We start from the raw sequence: 22,169 nt of genomic DNA, 5'->3' as shown, positions 1-22,169 counted from the left end.
CTGTAGCCAAGTTCATCAAATACAATTCTATGGGCAGAAGTTTCCGAAATTTCAAGACTGCTTGCGATTTCATGAAGTTTCAACCTCCTGTCTTGACGAATAAGCTCATCAACTCGCTTCACATTGTCTTCTGACGTCGCAGTTATCGAACGCCCTCTCCCTTCCCTGTCTGTCAAGTCGGAATGGCCGGCTTCAAACAAATAACACCAGTGATAGACTTGTGTACGGCTTATAACATGCTCACCATATACACTCTGAAGGTCTTTATGAATTTCGGTAGGATTCAGACTTTTGGAGTTCAAAAAACGTATGACAGCTCTGATTTCCTCCTTTGACCAAGTTTCAAGATGGGCCGCCATCTTTAAAATCGTCTAGAAATTCATTGTGCAAAATGATGCACTTCATAATTTCTGGGAATATCCGTAAGGAAATAAGGAATATCATGTCGTTTACAGAATTAAAAAATCTCCACCATGCACTGGTTGCTGAGCAATGGGCATTTTTCGGTTATTTCTGAAAGAGCCCTCGTATCTAGTGGAATATTACATACACCCCCCCCCCCCCACTTCCCCCCACATTAAAGTTCGCCACCTGGAAGTAAAGCAACGGTTCTCTCTCCATCTCTCAAAATGATAAATGGGGGGTCTTGTGTACTACTACTACTACTACTACTACTACTACTACTACTACTACTACTACTACTACTACTACTACTACTACTACTACTACTACTACTACTACTACTGCCACTACTACTACTACTACTACTACTACTACTACTACTACTACTACTACTACTACTACTACTACTACTACTGCCATACTACTACTATACTACTACTACTAGTACTACTACTTACTACTATACATACTACTACTACTACACTACTACTACTACTACTACTACTACTACTACTACTACTACTATTATACGCTACTACTACTACTACTTACTAACTACTACTACTACTACTACTACTATACTACTACTACTACTACTACTATACTACACTACTACTACTACTACTACTACTACTACTACTACTACTACTACTACTACTACTACTACTACTACTACTACTACATAACCTACACTATTACTACTACTACTACTACTACTACTACTACTACTACTACTACTACTACTACTACTACTACTACATATACTACTACTACTACTACTACTACTACTACTACTACTACTAACTACTACTACTACTACTACTACTACTACTACTACTACTACTACTACTACTATACTACTACTCACTACTACTACTACTACTACTACTACTACTACTACTACTACTACTACTACTACTACTACTACTACTACTACTACTATACTACTCTACTACTACTACTACTACTACTACTACTACTACTACTACTACTACTACTACTACTACTACTACTACTACTACTACATACTACTACTACTACTTACTACTCTACTACTACATACTACACCTACTACTACTACTACTACTAACTACTACTACTACTACTACTACTACTACTATACTACTATAACTACTAATATATAATAATAATAATAATAATAATAATAATAATAATAATAATAATAATATAATAATAATAATAATAATAATAATAATAATAATAATGTCAATCATTTATACCCCGCTATTCCATAAACCAACAGCTGTATTGTATTCTATGTTTTTTTTCTTTGTTCTTTTTTTAATTTTAAAATGTGTGTCTGTCCTCGAGCACGGTTGTCTGTGTTACAAATCCCAATAGTACTAGGGCCTGGATCATCCTCTCCAGTCATAGATATCCATTTTATTTCTCATGTTGAATGATGATGATGATGATGATGATGATGATGATGATGATGATGATGATGATGATTCTTCTTCTTCTTCTTCTTCTTCTTCTTCTTCCTCTTCTTCTCATTATTATTATTATTATTATTATTATTATTATTATTATTATTATTATTATTATTATTATTATTATTATTATTGTTATGGTGTATTGTTATTATTGAGTTATTGCCCTTTGCAATGACTAATAATTTACTTCGATGAATAATACACTTAATTACATTTAGTTATTTCTAAATAATGTCACAATTGAATATATTAATAGAATACGTTATATTCGTATCATTAGTTAACTACACTTGTGCATTGACGTTATATTACATAACGTATATTTCTGTTTATGTATATTTCTATACTGCATGTTTAATGTTACTAAGTCTGTGATATATTATGATTTAAAGGACTTGAATAAACAATTACTTGATGATTGGCAACTAAAGAGCGTCTAACCTCTAACTGACCAACTGCCCAATTAACCCCCCACCCTCCATGAACGCGTTAGGCAACATTAATATTTCAACCATTATTTCATTTATTAAAAAAAAAAAAAAATAAAAAAATAAAAAAAAAATTATTATCGTAACGTACGATACAGAAGCAGTTAATGCCAAAGCCTTCCTACTGCTACTACTACTAAACACATAATAATTAACCTAACAAATACAATTTTTACTAATTAAGAGGGTCATTAGATAGTATGGCCTGGGTCTAAAAAAAAAAAAAAAAATAAAAAAGAGCGTCTTCCCTGTCAGTTATTTTATGTACTGCGGTTGGTACATAACAGTGGCGACGAGGATTCCAGCTGTGGGTCACATGAAATCACAGTCCTTCTAAGGACTGCCAACCCACGAAGGGGACAGCCCTGCCCTACCTCCGGACGAAGAAGGACGAGCCTTGCCCTGGTCTGCCTCCGGACGAAGAAGGACAGCCTGCCCTACCTCCGGACGAAGAAGTACGAGCCTTGCCCTGGTCTGCCTCCGGACGAAGAAGGACGAGCTTTGCCCTGGTCTGCCTCCGGACGAAGAAGGACGAGCCTTGCCCTGGTCTGCCTCCTGACGAAGAAGGACGAGCCTTGCCCTGGTCTGCCTCCTGACGAAGAAGGACGAGCCTTGCCCTGGTCTGCCTCCGGACGAAGAAGGACGAGCCTTGCCCTGGTCTGCCTCCGGACGAAGGAAGAACGTTTGAAGGGGACTGTCCGCCCACCTTGACCAGCCTGCCCTGCCGTGCCAGACGAGCGAGGGGGACCTGCCTGCCTTGCCGTGCCAGACGAGCGAGGGGGACCTGCCTGCCGTGCCGTGCCAGACGAGCGAAGGGGACCTGCCTGCCTTGCCGTGCCAGACGAGCGAAGGGGACCTGCCTACCTTGCTGTGCCAGACGAGCGAGGGGGACCTGCCTGCCTTGCCGTGCCAGACGAGCGAGGGGGACCTGCCTGCCTTGCCGTGCCAGACGAGCGAGGGAGAGGACGTGACTGCTCTGCCGTGTCAGACGTGCGAGGAGGACCTGCCGTGACCTACTTATCTTGCTGTATCGGACAGCAAGGACAACTTACCAGCGGAGTCGGACGTGTATGTACAGCGACGTTTCGACTTGCTGAGAGGGAAGACCGTCCATTGGCTGTTTTAGAAGAATCATCAGGACGTGACTGTCAGTCGTGACAGACGTGGAAGAATCATCAGGACGTGACTGTCAGTCGTGACAGCCGTGGAAGAATCATCAGGACGTGACTGTCAGTCGTGACAGACGTGGAAGAATCATCAGGACGTGACTGTCAGTCGTGACAGACGTGGAAGAATCATCAGGACGTGACTGTCAGTCGTGACAGACGTGGAAGAATCATTAGGACGTGATTGCCTGTCGTGACAGGCGTGCGAGGAGTACCTGCCGTGTCGGATGGGTGACGTACTTCTTGCTGTATCGGACAGCACGGAAAACCAACCAGCGGAGTCGGACGTATCGACCTACTGACCGTCCATTGGCTGGTTTTGGACGTTTTCATCAGGACAAGCCTGCCTTGCCGTGTCGGACGTGCGAGGAGGAACTGGGTCAAACGGTTGACCTACTTTTTGCTGTATCGGACAGCACGGAAAACCAACTAGCGGAGCGACGTATCGGCCTGCTGATCGTTCATTGGCTGCTTTGGACGTATCGTCATGACTACACGAGCAGCATGGACCAACGAGGAGCTGATTGGGCTATTGCGTGATCAGATGGCCCAACAACAACAGCAGATGGAGATGCAGCGTCAACAGATGGAAACGTTAATGGCCTTGGTGATGAATCGACCCAAGTCGTCAGTGACCAACACCCGGTTCTGCGAGTTTGATTCAAACGTAGAGCTATGGACGGACTATTGGTCACGTTTCCAGACGTTCGTAAAGGCCAACTCCATTCCATCGGACAGGATTGCGGAGATTTTTCTCACCAACCAATCGTGTGCCATCTTCAAGCTGCTGGCAAACCTGGCTTCACAGAGCGTTCCTCCCAAGGACGTCAACGAATTATCGATGGATGAGATCGAACAGCACATGGTTGACCATTTCAACCCCAAAAGATTCGTTGTTCGGGAGCGTTTCAAATTCTGGACACGAACAGAAAGGAAGCCAGGAGAGACTGTCCACGAGTTAGCTGCGAGAATTCGGCAAAAGGCAGCTACATGTGATTTTGCCTCGATCAAGGACCCGTTGGACGAGGCAATGAGGACTCGATTCGTTTGCTCGATCAACAGCGAGGCTATCGTCAAAGCCTTGTTTAAAGTAAAGGACGACGAGCTGACGTTCAATCGAGCCATTCAAATCGCCGCGGAAGTGGAGGAGGCTGGAAAAGTTGCCAGAGAGACGGTCGGCACATCAAATGCCGATGTGTTTAAGTTCCAGCCCAATCGTAATCCGGCTCGTAAACTACCAACGGCGAATAACAAACCGTCTCCAAAGATCAACAGCCAATCAAAATCAACGGAGAACAGGAACCAGAAAACCCGATGCTACCGGTGCCTCGGGAACCACTCGAGTGATGCCTGCCGATTCAAGGAAGCCCTTTGCCACCACTGCGGCATTAAGGGCCACATAAAGTCTGCCTGTCGGAAGGGAAGTCAACATCAACGAGTAAAGACGGTGACAAAGGTCAATTGGAATGCGGCCCGACCTTTGTGGAAGACCTGCTACTTGAACGATGTGTCAGTCGTTTTCGAGGTTGACACTGGTTCCAGAGACAGCATCATTTCGGAAAAGACCTGGAAGAAGTTGCGACGGCCTGCACTGTCACCACCTACGTGCAAATACCGTTGTGCTTCCAACGCAGATCTTCCAGTGATTGGCGTTGCCAGCCTGTCGACCTCAACATTTCCGGAACCCGAGGACGTGATTAGACAAAAATTTGTCGTGAGAACTTTGGATCTGAATCTCCTTGGACGTACAACGATTAAAGATCTTGGACTGTCGGTGGATGCCCTCATTCATTCCAACGGCAGAGAGATTGTAAACACAGTGACGAGCGACAATAAACCTGATTGGTCACTTCAGTCGGCATTGAAACAGCTTTGCTCTGAGTTCCCAGACCTCTTCAAACAGGAGTTGGGAACCTTTAAAGACTTTGAACTGGAAGTGAAGTTCAAACCAGACGCTACTCCAGTTTTTCACCGTCCTCGGGCAGTACCCATTGCAATCCAGGAAGACTTGGACCAAGCGCTACAAGCTGGCATCTCGAAAGGCGTTTGGCAGTTGACCAAGTTCAACGATTATGGTACTCCTGTCGTACCAATAAAGAAGAAGACTGCTCCTGGACAAAACAGACCTAGCATCAGGGTCTGTGGAGATTACTCCGTGACCGTGAATCCTCAATTGGAACCGCATCGCCATCCCATGCCTACACCTGAGGATCTGATGGGAAAGCTTGGACGTGGCTATGGATTTACAAAAATCGACCTCGCAGATGCCTACAACCAGATCTGTCTTGGACCAGAGTCGCAGAAGAGACTTGCCCTCAGCACAAACAAAGGCGTTTTACTGCAGAAGCGTCTACCGTTTGGAATTAAGTCGGCTCCTGGTTACTTCCAAGATATTGTTGACAGATTAATCCAAGATCTGCCGGGCGTTGCTGCTTACTTGGACGACATACTCGTCAGTGGAGACAACGCTGAACAGCATCTACGTAACCTTAGAGGCCTATTTCAACGTCTGCAAGACTCGGGCCTTCGATGTAAACTCGAGAAATGTGCCTTTGCCCAACCACGGGTGGAATACCTTGGACACTACTTGTCTAGAGATGGCGTCTCGAAAGGTCCAAAAGCAGATGCCATTCAAAACATGCCAGCTCCAAAGAATGTTTCCAACCTCAGATCTTTCCTTGGGCAAGTGCAATTTTACAGCAAGTTCTTGCCCAATATCTCTACAACACTAGAGCCGCTATATCGTCTGACGAAGAAAGACGTGAGATGGAAATGGGGACCGGAAGAACAGTCAGCCTTCCGGAAGATCAAGGAAATGCTTCAATCTGATACCGTACTTGCACATTTCGACCCATCGTTGGAAGTTGGAATCTCGTGTGACGCATCAGAAGTTGGCATTGGAGCTGTCCTGTTTCACCGTTACTCCGATGGCAGTGAACGACCTATCGCCAACGCATCGAAGACGATGACCGCCTGTCAGCGGAAATACAGCCAAATACAGAGAGAAGCATTGGCCATCATCTTTGCCTTGAGCAAATTTCACCAATTCTTATACGGCCGAAGATTCATTTTGGTGACAGACCACAAGCCGCTGATCTCTCTGTTTGGACCATCAAAGCCGATTCCAGCACTGGCAGCAAACAGACTGGCAAGATGGGCACTTACCTTGAGCCAGTACGATTACAAAATCGAGTTCCGGAAGACGTCGGACCACGGAAATGCAGACGCCTTGAGTCGTTTGCCATCAGGACCTGACCAAATATTCGACAAACGAGAGACCGGAGATGATTCGTCAACAATCTGCGCCATTCAGATGGTATCTCCCTCTCACCCTGATGAGCTGACTAAAGAATCCCAGGACGATCCAGTGCTATCGGCTGTCTTCAAATACTTGGAAGAAGGATGGCCAAAGAAAATGACACCCAACAAACAAGAGTCCTGGTCAGTTGGGTCGTTCAACAAAATCAAAGACTTCCTAACTTCATCGAATGGTTGCTTGTTCTATGGTGATCGTGTGGTGGTTCCGAAGAAGCTTCAAGAACGCATTCTTCAAATACTACATCTGGGCCATTTTGGAATGCAACGAATGAAACAGCTAGCCAGAACAGCTGTATACTGGCCTGGAATCGACACAGCGATTGTCAACACCACCAGAGGATGCATGTCGTGTGCTGAGAACCAAAACATGCCTCCAAAACAGCCGGTACATCCATGGATTATGCCCGACAAACCATGGGAACGTGTCCATATCGACCATGCCGTGAATTTCAAAGGACACAACTGGCTCGTGATGGTGGATGCATACTCCAAATATCCGTGTGTCCACCAGATGACATCCATCACCACGAAGGCGACAGTTCAAAAGCTGGACGAGGATTTTGCGCATTTTGGCTACCCGCATACCATCGTCACTGATAATGCGCAGTGCTTCTCGTCAGCTGAGTTTGCCAGTTTCTGTGAGAGCCGGGTATTCAACACCTACAAGGAGCCCCGTATCATCCAGAGACCAACGGTGCAGCTGAGAGACTGGTACAGTCATTTAAAAAGTCGCTAAGGAAGTCCAGCCTCAGTACCAGTGAGGCCTTACACGAGTTCTTGATCCAGTACCGGAGAACTCCCCTGTGCAGTGGCTATAGCCCAAGCGAACTTCTGATTGGTCGACAGATACGGGCGAAGATAGATGTGCTCCTGCCTCACAGCCGTGTAAATCTTCGCTCGTCTAGGAAAACTTAAGTTCACAGTGAACAGCCAGTGCTATGCCCTGTCTTTTCAGAGGGGGCGTAGGGACAAGTGGGTGCCAGCGATTGTAGCATCAGTGATTGGAAACCGAATGTTCGATGTGAAAATCGTGCCGGATGGTCCTACTTTGAGAAGACACGTCGACCAACTGCGCACACGCCACAGTAGTTAACATAGTGGTTATATTATAATTACCTGGGCACAACCATCACCAGCAACCTCTCACTTGATGCAGAATTAGACAAGCGCATCGCCAAAGCTGCCGCTGTCATGGCACAACTGAGCAAGAGAGTGTGGACCAACAACCAACTCACTTTGAACACCAAACTCAGAGTATACCAGGCATGTGTACTCAGTAGCCTACTGTATGGCAGTGAATCCTGGACAACATATGCCAGACAGGAGAACCGCCTGGAAAACTTCCACATTCGCTGTCTACGACGAATTCTCGGCATCAGGTGGCAGGACAGACTCACTAACAATGCAGTGCTAGAAAGAGCTAACTCCCTCAGTATGCATCTCATGCTCTGCCAGCGACGTTTGCGATGGCTTGGTCACGTACACAGGATGGACAATGGACGCATACCCAAAGACATCATGTACGGTGAACTAGCTTCTGGACGGCGACCAACTGGCCGTCCAGCTCTGCGCTTCTATGATGTCTGCAAACGAGACATGAAATTGACAGGCATCGACTCAAACACCTGGGAGTCGCTTGCTGACGACCGCAGCGGCTGGAGATATGCGGTGATGGAGGGAGTGAAGAGAGGTGAGGAGAGGAGAAAGACGAAGTTTAAGGAGAGGAGAGCAAGGAGGAAAGAGAGGCAGCAGATCCAAATACCAAACGCACAGCCAAACTATGTGTGCAACAACTGCGGTAGAGACTGCCATGCAAGGATTGGTCTGCTGAGTCACACCCGTCGTTGCTCTCAACAAGACTGATGAGACTAAAGTCATACAGGGCGCAAACCATCGTCTCTCGAGACGGAAGGATGCCTACTATATTATAATTGTGACAACGAGACTCACGTTCTTGTAACAGATTATTCCAGTGCATGGACTGTCAAATGGACTTGATATAGTGTATGTGATCATCGGACATTTGAAATAGTATTGTTCGTACGGACTTTTAAATGTTAATCGTAACGGCGATCTTCTGGATGTGTAACATAGAATTTCAAATTAACTTTGAAATAGTGTTTTAAGCGGACTGTTACATTATGTGTGTCTCTGTTAATATTTTGATGGCAAAACCTTCAGTATCCTTCAGGCTAGAAGGGAGGTGTTATGGTGTATTGTTATTATTGAGTTATTGCCCTTTGCAATGACTAATAATTTACTTCGATGAATAATACACTTAATTACATTTAGTTATTTCTAAATAATGTCACAATTGAATATATTAATAGAATACGTTATATTCGTATCATTAGTTAACTACACTTGTGCATTGACGTTATATTACATAACGTATATTTCTGTTTATGTATATTTCTATACTGCATGTTTAATGTTACTAAGTCTGTGATATATTATGATTTAAAGGACTTGAATAAACAATTACTTGATGATTGGCAACTAAAGAGCGTCTTCCCTGTCAGTTATTTTATGTACTGCGGTTGGTAGGCAATTATTATTATTATTATTATTATTATTTATAATTATTATTATTATTATTATTTATTATTATTATTATTATTATTATTATTATTATTATTATTATTATTATTATTATTATTATTGTTATTATTAGGTATTATTATTATTATTATTATTATTATATTATTATTATTATTATTATTAATTATTATTATTATTATATATATTATTATTATTATATTATTATTATTATTATTATTATTATTATTATTATTATTATTATTATATATATTATTATTATATTATATTGATTATTATTATTATTATTATTATTATTATATTATTATTATTATTATTATTATTATATTATTATTATATCATCATCATCATCATCATCATCATCATCATCATCATCATCATCATCATCATATTATTATTATTATTATTATTATTATTATTATTATTATTATTATTATTATTATTATTATTATTATTATGGCTATGTGCTCTAGTGGTATGACACTCGCTTTCGGATCGGAAGGCCCTGGGTTCGAGCCGAGCTCGACGCATAGTTGAGTCCTTGGAAAAGACTCTTTACTCACATTCTCTCACCGAACAATTGTCCGAAAAATTGTCATATCGCCTAACTGGCGTCATGCCTCGTCCTACATGTTAAATGTTATTGTTGACCAGGGACCCTTTGTAAAGCGCTTTGAGCACATTTTAGTGTTTATTGCGCTATATAAAAGCTCAATTTTATTATTATTATTATTATTATTATTATTATTATTATTATTATTATTATTATTATTATTATTATTATTATTATTATTAATATTATTGTTATTATTATTATTATTATTATTATTATTATTATTATTATTATTATTATTATTATTATTATTATTATTATTATTATCATTTTTATTATCAGTATTATTAAGTTGTTGTTGTTGTCACTATCTTTTAGAGAGGGTAATCTATGTAAACTGCCATCCGCCAATATTTGACGTAAAATTACCGCAGAACTATTTTAGATTGGAGGGCAACATCATGGTTTTGCTCTCACTTTGATTTTTAAAAGTAAAAAAAACCCGATTTCCAGATTATTTAATTTTTGTAAAATATCCCAAAAAGTCGTACGAAACATGCTATATAGTTAAATAGTTTTAACAAATGTCAAATAATTTTTTGTCATTCCCTTCTTGGCTAAAATTCACAGCAACGTAGATGGAAATGAACACAAAACATGTGACTGCGTAGAACAACAAAATAGCACACAGGCAACGTTCTGGGTTTAAAACCCTTCTTCAGCCAATATCGCAGTTTTTCACCCAACATTTTCTACTGATTTTGTCTTTACTGTTTACGACAGGGGGGGGGGGGGGGGGTGGGTGGGGGAGTCAATATTTATGCAGTACCTACGTCATGTAGATTTTATTGATTGCATGCCTTGAATACTGTAATTTTGTGTTTATTAATTTACTGTGTATGCAAACAATACCCTACTATTATTGAAATACAAAACAATCACGGTATTTTGTGTGTTGCTACCTACGTCATCAGTTTTATGTGTATCTGACCGAGAAAATGAGAACACAGGATCAAGACAAACAGAAATGGCCGGGGTGAAACACGATCTTTTCACGTCATTAGATTCCCGATAAATTATTATATACAAGCGAGATTTCCCTGTTGATGCTTGTTTGTGATTTTACCGATGTACAAACACTCGCCTTGGGACTGGAAGATCCAAGGTTCGTCTCCCGCTCCGACTGGCGCACAGTGGAGTCATTTGAAAAGGCTCTTTGCTCATCTTCTCTCATGTCAACGTACTCAGGTGTAAAATGAGTACTTGGCTGTTTAAAGCGTTGCCTCTGTTGGAAACAAAATTGTAATATCGCCTTGCAGGCGTCACGTCTGGTCTTAAATGTTTAGAGTTGCTTTTAGCTAAGGACCCTTCCTATTGCGATTTGGGAAACCTTTAGTGGATTTGCCCAACATGTCTAGGTACTCGAATCCCCCCCCCCCCACCCCCCTCACCCAAGCCTCATCTTTGCTCCATTCATAGCCCGGGTCGAACCATGGACTAAAAACAGTCACACAAAGAGAATTAGCTATCATCAATTTACACAAGACTCACGAGACACGCGATCAATGAATATTCAAATTAGACTATGTGTCGAATTGAGCAGTGACAAAGAGAGACCTTAGATTAGTATATTCAACACTGTCGAACAGTTAGCGGTCATTATCATCCCCTGCGGTGGTGATCAACAGTTTGCTTCTCATTGGACGTGGAATTTATTTCATAACTTGGTATGTGTGATTTAAAAAAGATAATTTTTGTTAGTGTTTTTGCAATCTGTGTATTTATTTTCTAAGTGATTCTAGGCTGCTACAAGATGTGGACTGAAAAAAAGTAATGAACAAAATTGAATATAACAGCTTCAAAAAAGAACAAAATACCAAACACGGAACGTTTCGGGCTCAACCCCCTTCTTCAGTCAACAACAAAAAAGAATAAAGACATAGATACATTAACGTTCTGTGTTTGGTATTTTGTTCTTTTTTGAAGCTGTTATATTTATTTTTTGTTTAGTATTTAATTTCATTACATCTGGCCAGAAGTTGTTGATGTGTTATCAAATATGACTTGTGTGTACTTTAAAACGGCAGCTTTGTATCATATTGTATTGATTGTCATAGAAAATATTCATTTATACCATATTATAGTGATTGTTATAGAAAATAGTCATTTATACCATATTATATTGATTGTTATAGAAAATATTCATTTATACCATATTATAGTGATTGTTATAGAAAATAGTCATTTATACCATATTATAGTGATTGTTATAGAAAATATTCATTTATACCATACCGTTATTGATTGTCATAGAGTGCGTCTATGTGGTCCAGTGGTATGACACTCGCTTTCGGAACGGAAGGTCCTGGGTTCGAGACTGGCTCGGCGCATAGTTGAGTCCTTGGAAAAGGCTCTTTACTCACAATCTCTCACCGTACTCAGGTGAAAATGATTACCTGGCCGTTAACAGCGTTGTCTCTGTCCGAAAAGATTGTAATATCGTCTAACAGGCGTCATGTCCCGTCTTACATGTTAAGTGTTGCTGTTAGCCCAGGGACCCATTGTAAAGCGTTTTGAGCAAGTTTAGTGTATATTAATTGCGCTATATAAAAGTTCAAGTAATAAAAACTCCAGTGGGGTATATATGTGATTGTCATACAAAATATTCATTTGTACTTTGAAAAATATAAGATCTGTGTAAAGTTTGATTTTTATTCTGGTACAGATGTTGATACTGGAAGCTGTAAGAAATAAATAACAGTAGAAAATAGAATGAAAGGTGACATTTCATTCACGAAGATGAAAGGTGACATTTCATTCACGAAGATGAAAGGTGACATTTCATTCACGAAGATGAAAGGTGACATTTCATTCACGAAGATGAAAGGTGACATTTCATTCACGAAGATGAAAGGTGACATTTCATTCACGAAGATGAAAGGTGACATTTCATTCACGAAGATGAGCTGACGTGGACATTTCGGGTGACCCTTTTGTCTACAAAGAATGATGTTTCATACCAAAGACGAATGAGATATGAGATTGCCTGAACAACGCCATCATCTCATCTCTCATACGTCTTCGGTGTTACTTGTAGGACGAGTTTTCTGTCTAAAATTTTAGATGCGTGTTTTACATAGTAAGGGATTATTGACAATTACTTCCTAAATCAACATGTATATTTTCTACTATAAATTGATTGTTAGTCAACCGTTTCTATGTTATATGTTTGTGTTGAGAATATTGGATATTAAGCTTAATTGCTGGCCAGGTAACTTCGCGATGGTTGTGTGGTGAACCCGCGGTCTCCAGAAGTCGGTGAGAGAGAGAGAGAGAGAGAGAGAGAGAGAGAGAGAGAGAGAGAGAGAGAGAGAGAGAGAGAGAGAGAGAGAGAGAGAGAGAGAGAGAGAGAGCTCTAGGGATGACCTGAGTTTGAAACGAATATTTTTGTGTTCGTGGATAGCTCATACCGTAGAGTCACGCTCTCACCGGCCAGGCGGAGTTGTCGTACCAATTAGGTCGCAGGTTCAAACCCCACCACCGCCGCGAAAATTTTTTATTCTCTATTGTCTTCTGGCACTTTTCTACTCACTTCATCTCTTGTTGTTACCAACATAAGTGCCTGCTCCACTCACTTTTATGAATTAAAAATTCACCCCATATACCGGAGCATACTCAATGTCTCAATCGTTTCTATGTTATATGTTTGTGTTGAGAATATTGGCTATTAAGCTTAACTGCTGGCCAGGTAACTTCGCGATGGTTGTGTGGTGAACCCGCGGTCTCCAGAAGTCGGTGAGAGAGAGAGAGAGAGAGAGAGAGAGAGAGAGAGAGAGAGAGAGAGAGAGAGAGAGAGAGAGAGAGAGAGCTTAGGAATGACCTGAGTTTGAAACGAATATATTTGTGTTCGTGGATAGCTCATACCGTAGAGTCACGCTCTCACCGGCCAGGCGGAGTTGTCGTACCAATTAGGTCGCAGGTTCAAACCCCACCACCGCCGCGAAAATTTTTTACTCTCTTTTGTCTTCTGGCACTTTTCTACTCATTTCATCTCTTAATGAAACCTACCCTGACCCAATAGCCTGTTGCCGTGGCTCGATGCCTAGCTGGCCAAATGTTCACATTGCTTAACGTGCTGTAATCATCATAATGTTGTCTAGTTGTACAACACACATTGTCACTTGTAGACGTTAGGGCTCCGTGGTACTCATTATACACCTGAGTGGGGTGATAAAATATGAAAAGGGATTGTTACCAAGGTCAAAACCTTGCGACCCCCAGGCCAAGGAGTTGCAGGTCGTACCAAAAGAGCAACCAAAAATACCTTGAGGTCACAGGTCAGTGTCGGCTTGTGATTGCTTTACAAATTAATTTGATTATAATTCTTAACACTGGCATTCTATTTACTTCCAATTTAAAATGTGTCATTCACTTTTTCGTTCCCCACCTATCTCTCCCTTTATATCTTCCTCCAGCTCTCCTTTATCTTTCCCTCTATCTCTATCTCTCCCGCTACCCCTCTCTCTATCTCTCCCTCTATATCTCTCTCTGTCTCTCCCTTTATCTCTCTATCTATCTCTCCCCCTACCTCTCTATCTACCTCTCTATCTATCTCTCCCCCTACCTCTCTATCTACCTCTCTATCTATCTCTCCCTCTACCTCCTTATCTATCTCTCTTACTACCCCTCACTCTATCTCCCTCTATATCTCCTTTATCTCTCCATCTATCTCTCCCTTTATCTCTCCCTCTATCTCCCTCTATCTCTCCCTTATCTCTCCATCTATCTCTCCCTTTACCCCTCCCTCTATCTCTCCCTCTATCTCTCCCTCTATCTCTCCCTTATCTCTCCATCTATCACTCCCTTTACCTCTCCCTCTATCTCTCCCTCTATCTCTCCCTCTACCTCTCCCTCTATCTCCCTCTACATCTCCCTCTATCTCTCCCTCTATCTCTCCCTCTATCTCTCCCTCTACCTCTCCCTCTAGCTCTCCCTCTATCACGCCCTCTACATCTCCCTCTATCTCTCCCTCTACACCTCCCTCTATCTCTCCCTCTATCTCTCCCTCTATCACTCCCTCTACATCTCCCTCTATCTCTCCCTCTATCTCTCCCTCTACATCTCCCTCTATCTCTCCCTCTATCTCCCTCTACATCTCCCTCTATCTCTCCCTCTATCTCTCCCTCTACCTCTCCCTTTATCTATTCCCCTACATCTCCCTCTACATCTCCCTCTATCTCTCCCTCTACCTCTCCCTCTATCTCTCACTCTATCTCTCCCTCTTTATCTCCCTCTATCTCTCCCTCTACATACCCCTTTATCTATCCCCCTACATCTCTATTAATCTCTCCCTCTACCTCTCTCTCTATCTCTCCCTCTATCTCTCCCTCTATATCTCCCTCTATCTCTCCCTCTATCTCTCCCTCTATCTCTCCCTCTACATCTCCCTCTATCTCTCCCTCTACATCTCCCTTTATCTATCCCCCTACATCTCTATTAATCTCTCCCTCTACCTCTCTCTCTATCTCTCCCTCTACATCTCCCTCTATCTCTCCCTCTACCTCTCCCTCTATCTCTTCCTCTACCTCTCCCTCTATCTATCCATCTCTCCCTCTACCTCTCCCTCTACATCTCCCTCTATCTCTCCCTCTATCTCTTCCTCTATCTCTCCCTCTACCTCTCCCTTTATCTATTTCCCTACATCTCCCTCTACATCTCCCTCTATCTCTCCCTCTACATCTCCCGCTACCTCTCCCTCTATCTCTCCCTCTATCTCTCCCTCTACATCTCCCTCTACATCTCCCTCTACATCTCCCTCTATCTCTCCCTCTACATCTCCCGCTACCTCTCCCTCTACCTCTCCCTCTATCTCTCCCTCTACATCTCCCTCTACATCTCCCTCTACATCTCCCTCTATCTCTCCCTCTACATCTCCCTCTACATCTCCCTCTACCTCTCCCTCTATCTCTCCCTCTATCCCTCCCTCTATCTCTCCCTCTACCTCTCCCCCTAACTCTCCCTCTACATCTCCCTCTACATCTCCCTCTATTTCTCCCTCTATCTCTCCCGCTACCTCTCCCTTTATCTACCCCCCTACATCTCTATTAATCTCTCCCTCTACCTCTCCCTCTATCTCTCCCTCTACATGTATGTGTGTGTGTGTGTACATTTTTGAAAATCACGTGTGCTTCCCTGATTTGTTGAGTGAACTTTTGACACCGATGACGTTAGGTCCGCGTCCGCTACGATGAATCTCTGTATTCTAAATCATTGTTGTGTTTCAGTTCCCGACTGCCATCCAGACGAGACATCAAGGGAAGAATGCATCTTACTCTATTGGCAGCAGCCCTTGTCCTAACTCTGTTCTCATTTGCCGATGCTTCGGGTGAGTTCCATCAAACTTGTCTTACTGTAATATGTTTTGTTTTATATCACAGTAAGCGCTTGGAGCCTGTGACAACCGGGTAAAGCGCTATATAAATGCCAATTATTATTATTATTATTATTATTATTATTATTATTATTATATACCCCCACACAACAATAACACACACACACACATACACACATGCACACACATGTGTTTATACAAGCGCGCACACACTTACCCCCCACAACAACAATAACACACACATACACACAACACACACACAGATATGCGCTGAAACACGCATATGCATACAGAGACGAAAAATAACAAAGAGGACATTGCATTGAACGTTTACCAAAATCGATAATGTATTCATCATTTTTTTATGTCAAAAGGAAACTTATGCAAATTATCCCCTCGAAAGATGTCATGTCCATTACTTCTTACAAATGTCCTGACGATATATCACCTTTTGGTCAAGATATTCACAAATGTAAAGAAAGCTTTTAGAAGTTGATTTACTTTGGTGGTTTTGGAATTTGATATCATTTCGATAATAATTATTTTGAATATGTTTTAATGCTATTTTGTTTACGCAAATGTCGAATAATAATAATAATAATAATATAATAATAATAATAATAATAATAATAATAATAAATATGAAATAATGATAATAATAATAATAATAATAATTAATAATAATAATAATAATAATAATAATAATAATAATAATAATAATAATAATAATATAATAATGATGATGATGATGATGATGATGATGATGTGATGATGATGATGATGATGATGATGATGATGATGATGACGACGACGACGACGACGATGATGATGATGATGATGATGATGATGATGATGATGATGACGATGATGATGATAATAATAATATTAATAATAGTAATAATAAAATAATAATAATAAATAATAATAAAATATATAATAATAATAATAATAATAATAATAATAATAATAATAATAAATAATAATAATAATAGTATGATGATGATGATGATGATGATGATGATGATGATGATGATGATGACGACGATGACGACGACGATGATGATGATGATGATGATGATGATGATGATGATGATGATGATGATGATGATGATGATGATGATGATATATATAATATTAATATAATAATAATAATAATAATAATATAATATAATAATATAATAATAATATAATAATAATAATAATATAATAATAATAATATATAATAATAATAATAATAATAATAAAATAATAATATTAATAATATAATAATAATAATAATAATAATATAATAATAATAATAATAATAATAATAATAATAATAATAATAATAATATAATAATAATAATAATAATAAAATAATATATATAATAATAATAATAATAATAATAATAATGATAGACATATTTGTGTCTCCAAACAAATCAGATTATTGTTATACAGGCTGGACCCATGACACGAAAAAATCATGCGTGAAGTTATTTACCAATAAGAAATCTTGGAAAGACGCAAAAACCTTCTGTCAATCACAACTAAACAGTCATCAGGTTTATCCTACATTGATTGAAATACGAGGTGCGGAGATGAACAATTTCATCAAAGGTAAAGTTCTTTTCTTGGTAAAGTAGAAGATAATTTAGATATTTTTGAAATATCAAGTTTGCTTTTGAAATTTCATAAATTCCCTTAAATAAGTGGGACACTCTAACAACGCCATTCCCACGCATCTTATTCGTCTGTACTGTTTCATTCATCGTGTTTTGTTGATAAAAGGAAAACTCGAAAAGTCCACATTATCTGTTTTTGTTTATTAAATTAAAGCTTACATTCAATTTAATATTGTTATTTATTTCTACAAGCTTCGAGCAGCAACATTTACAATACCCAGAGTTGGGAGACAGAGAGAGTGTGTCTTGGTCGCTTTGACTTTAATTCCAAATTTTGGGGGATATTTCCAAAACGTGTGATTTTACGTCCTTTTACATAGTAATTCGTCTTATCAACGTTTAGTTGATAATATATATATATATATATATATATATATATATATATATATATATATATATATATATATATATATATATATATTATGGTTAGTATCAGCTGTTCTTTTCCATTCTTTTGGGAGATCAATTCCTAGTCTTCCTTTCATCATTGTAGCAAATATTTCACTTTGCTCTTCCTCTTTTAGTTTCCACCATCGTGCTTTTCCCTCACTTTGTTTGTTTCTCTTTTATCTTCCTCTTTCCAAATGCCACTTTCCCAATAACAATCTTATGTTGCGCTGCCACTTTCTCTGTCCCGGCAAACTGTCGCAATCTGATACTTCTTTTAGTTTTCTTCTCCAGCATAACAGGTAATCCACTTGTGTCTTTCTCACATCACTTGAATACGTCACTCTGTACTCATCTTTCTTTCTACAATATGCATTTTGTATTGCCAGATCCACCCTTGTTGCAAATCTTACAATAGCTTCGCCTTCTTCATTTCTGCTGCCATACACATACTTTCCCAACCATATCCCCTCTCAGATATTGCTTTCTCCAACGTGTCCAAGTCCGCACCGATGAAAACTCTTTCTGATTTGTGGAACATTTCTATTTGTTTATCAATCTCCTTCCAAAATTCTTCCTTCTTGTCTTTCGCACAACCTGTTCTTTATCCAGAATTGTACCCACTTCGTTTCTTGTGGTCTCATTTCCTTTATAACGTATTTTAAATCCTCCACCAATCTGTTTCTTGCACACACAGAACGTTAATATTTCTTCTTTCCATAGCATCAACGATTTCCCTTGATCTGCCTGTCATACTTCCAACGTTCAAACTTCCAATCTTGATCTCCACTCCCATCTGCTTCCTCGACCATCTCGTACCTCTTTCCTCCTTTTGTGGGTGACTATCAGACGCTGAATTTCCACAGCCAACCTGATGGCCAATAATGGCAAAAGCGATGGTAGTGAACTTTGGCCCCAGCCAATCCGTTATGACAGCTCTGGTTCCGTTCTTTCATTGACAGGCCTCACAAAGTTTTGTTGATTAGAGATTTTCTTTGTCGAGTATTCAAACTTAGTACTTACGATGTTCATTTATCAAAAAGTTGAGCACTATTATTTCATGGTTTTTGGTTTATAATTTATACATTTGCTCCAGTTCTACTGTCCTGTTGAGCACTTTATTTTAACCAGAAATGAACCTCGTAAGTACTAATTTTGATTATTCGACAAGAACATCCCGATCCCGACAAGCAAACAATACCTAAAATCTCTAATCAACAAAACAGAACAATTTATAAGAAACACCAGATGGCGAGCTTTTTTCTACCTAAACCCTGACCAAACGGTTAAAAATAACGAAGCGTTTGGATTTAGATCTACCAGACCAGCCCCATTCATACCTGAACTACAAGAATTCGAGGATGGAATGACAGACATCATCCGATATATAAAATTCAGACAAATCAATGACACCCTCCAAAACAAACTAAGACAAGACATACGATCAATACATCAACCAAAACAAACTAAGACAAGACATACGATCAATACATCAACGACACCCTCCAAAACAAACTAAGACAAGACATACGATCAATACATCAACGACACCCTCCAAAACAAACTAAGACAAGACATACGATCAATACATCAACGACACCTTCCAAAACAAACTAAAACAAGACATACGATCAATACATCAACGACACCTTCCAAAACAAACTAAAACAAGACATACGATCAATACATCAAGACTCCGATGTTTACGTCACCGCTGACAAACCACAAATTTATACAGCCACCCCTAAGGAATACACACATTTACTTGAAAAAATAATATATAGTCTCTTACAAAAAAAACTGGACACTTTGTATTTGCTATTATTTCACATAAGAGAAAACTGACTAGTACGTGGTATAGTACAGCTTAAAGAAGTAGATACATCTTACTTTCTGTTGATGCATCACATGCGTTTATTGACACGCGTGAGAAGCAGATGCCGCCCGCTAAGCAGGTCGGTACAAAAGTTACATGAAAATGCGCACCAAAAATATTTCAGATATTTATTCCGCATTAGCATCAGTGGCCCTATCAAATCAATGTTAACGCTGATGATCGATGTTGAAATGACCAAACCCCTATTTGCCCAAACGACCATTTGCACACAATAGCTCGACTGAGATTGGGGCCTCGTCAACTAAGGGCTTGATACTGACCCAAAAATCACGTCACAAAAGAAGAGGATGGTCACCAAACGACAGTAAAAAGTGAGCTGTTGTCAGAAGTGCTCAAGGAATACAAGTATTTTATAAGGACAATCAACTTTCCCCTGTGATCTTCGTCTTCTTTTATAACCATTTATTTTGTTAATATCAGTCTTTTGGTTAACAAAGGCTACAGCTGAGATGGGCATTTGAACTCCGGGAATGGGATCAGAATATGTGAGCTTGAACATTGTATACAGACAAATCGCTTTGTGAAGCTGATTTCAGAGACACACGAACTTCATGTTATCGCGGTCGAGGTCATCATTTCATGACAAAGATATATATATACACACATACACACACACACACAACACAATATATATATATATATATATATATATATATATATATATATATATATAGATATATATTAGCATTATATATATATTAGCATATACATTGTTTTCCTATTTATTTTGGTCGTGTGTAGCGCTGGTGAATGACTGAATTCATTATCGCCCCGTGTGTTATTCCCTATTATTTGTAGATTTTTAAACGCGATTTCAAACAATTGGCCCATAATTCTTATGCAGTTGTCATTTTAAGTGATAAGTATACCTTTGATTATAACATCGGATGCATTTAGTAAATTTTTAATTGAATAAATTGATTTTAGTCCTGAAGAGACCGAATTTTATCCTTGAGTTCTACATGCCGCCATATCTCATTGAACAAATTTTTGCAATCGTTTTTATTTTCAAATGTAATCACCAGCGACTCGAAATGCCATCAGTGATTCGATTCGACTATTCTTTTCAGCGGTACCCAACCAAACAAACAACTTTCTGCTTTCCCCCACGTGTTACTTGTTGATTATGAACTATTGTCATCATATTTGTCAAAACACCACGACTAGACGAACGAACCGGAAAAGGGAAGTAAAGACAAGCAGACATAGAAAAAGGGAAGTAACGACAAACAAACATAGAAAAGGGAAGTAAAGACAAACAAACATAGAAAAAGGGAAGTAAAGACAAACAAACATAGAAAAAGGGAAGTAAAGACAAACAAACATAGAAAAAGGGAAGTAAAGACAAGCAAACAGAAAAAGGGAATTAACGACAAACAAACATAGAAAAAGGGAAGTAAAGACAAACAGACATAGAAAAAGGAAAGTAAAGACAAACAAACATAGAAAAAGGGAAGTAAAGACAAACATAGAAAAAGGGAAGTAAAGACAAACATAGAAAAAGGGAAGTAAAGACAAACAAACATAGAACAAGGGAAGTAAAGACAAACAAACATAGAAAAAGGGAAGTAAAAACAAACAAACATAGAAAAAGGGAAGTAAAGACAAACAAACATAGAAAAAGAAAAAAGATAACTCGAGGGAAAAGTAAAAGTGATGGAAGACTGAAAATAAATCAACACGACGTCCTTTCAATTTACTTATGTATCCATGGCTTTCGCTTGTAGACATGTTGCTTATCATACGCCTATCATACGCCTCCGTGACCATCTGTCCTCTGCCTCCCTCATGTACTCGGAGTTTGTAGGGATGTTGATTATTGGCAGGAACGTCCACCTCTGACGACCACGAGCTCTTTTCCCTTCCATGTAGCCACTAAGTGTTAGG

At 39.7% G+C, this 22,169-nt stretch overlaps 1 protein-coding gene across 4 annotated transcripts in view; it reads left to right on the top strand.

Annotated features, from left to right (window-relative positions):
- The window catches only part of LOC144978842 (snaclec agkisacutacin subunit A-like), a 41,240-nt gene that overhangs the window by 2,252 nt on the left and 16,819 nt on the right, over nt 1–22,169 (top strand). For 2 of the 4 annotated variants that reach the window (XM_078925401.1, XM_078925400.1), the window contains exons 2-3: nt 16,228–16,328; nt 17,760–17,933. In XM_078925401.1, coding sequence (XP_078781527.1) covers nt 16,228–16,328; nt 17,760–17,933 — 275 coding nt within the window. Of the gene's footprint in view, nt 1–11,566; nt 11,671–16,227; nt 16,329–17,759; nt 17,934–22,169 lie in introns of those variants that run through there. The other 2 variants (XM_078925402.1, XM_078925403.1) reach the window with 2 other exon arrangements.

This window comes from Berghia stephanieae, chromosome 8, assembly GCF_034508935.2.
Source record: "Berghia stephanieae isolate SIO BIC M18660-M18661 chromosome 8, UCSD_Bste_1.3, whole genome shotgun sequence".
Classification (NCBI taxonomy): Eukaryota; Metazoa; Mollusca; class Gastropoda; order Nudibranchia; family Aeolidiidae; genus Berghia; species Berghia stephanieae.
The sequence above is the reverse complement of the archived record's forward strand: the minus strand, read 5'-3'. Positions and strand labels throughout refer to the sequence as shown.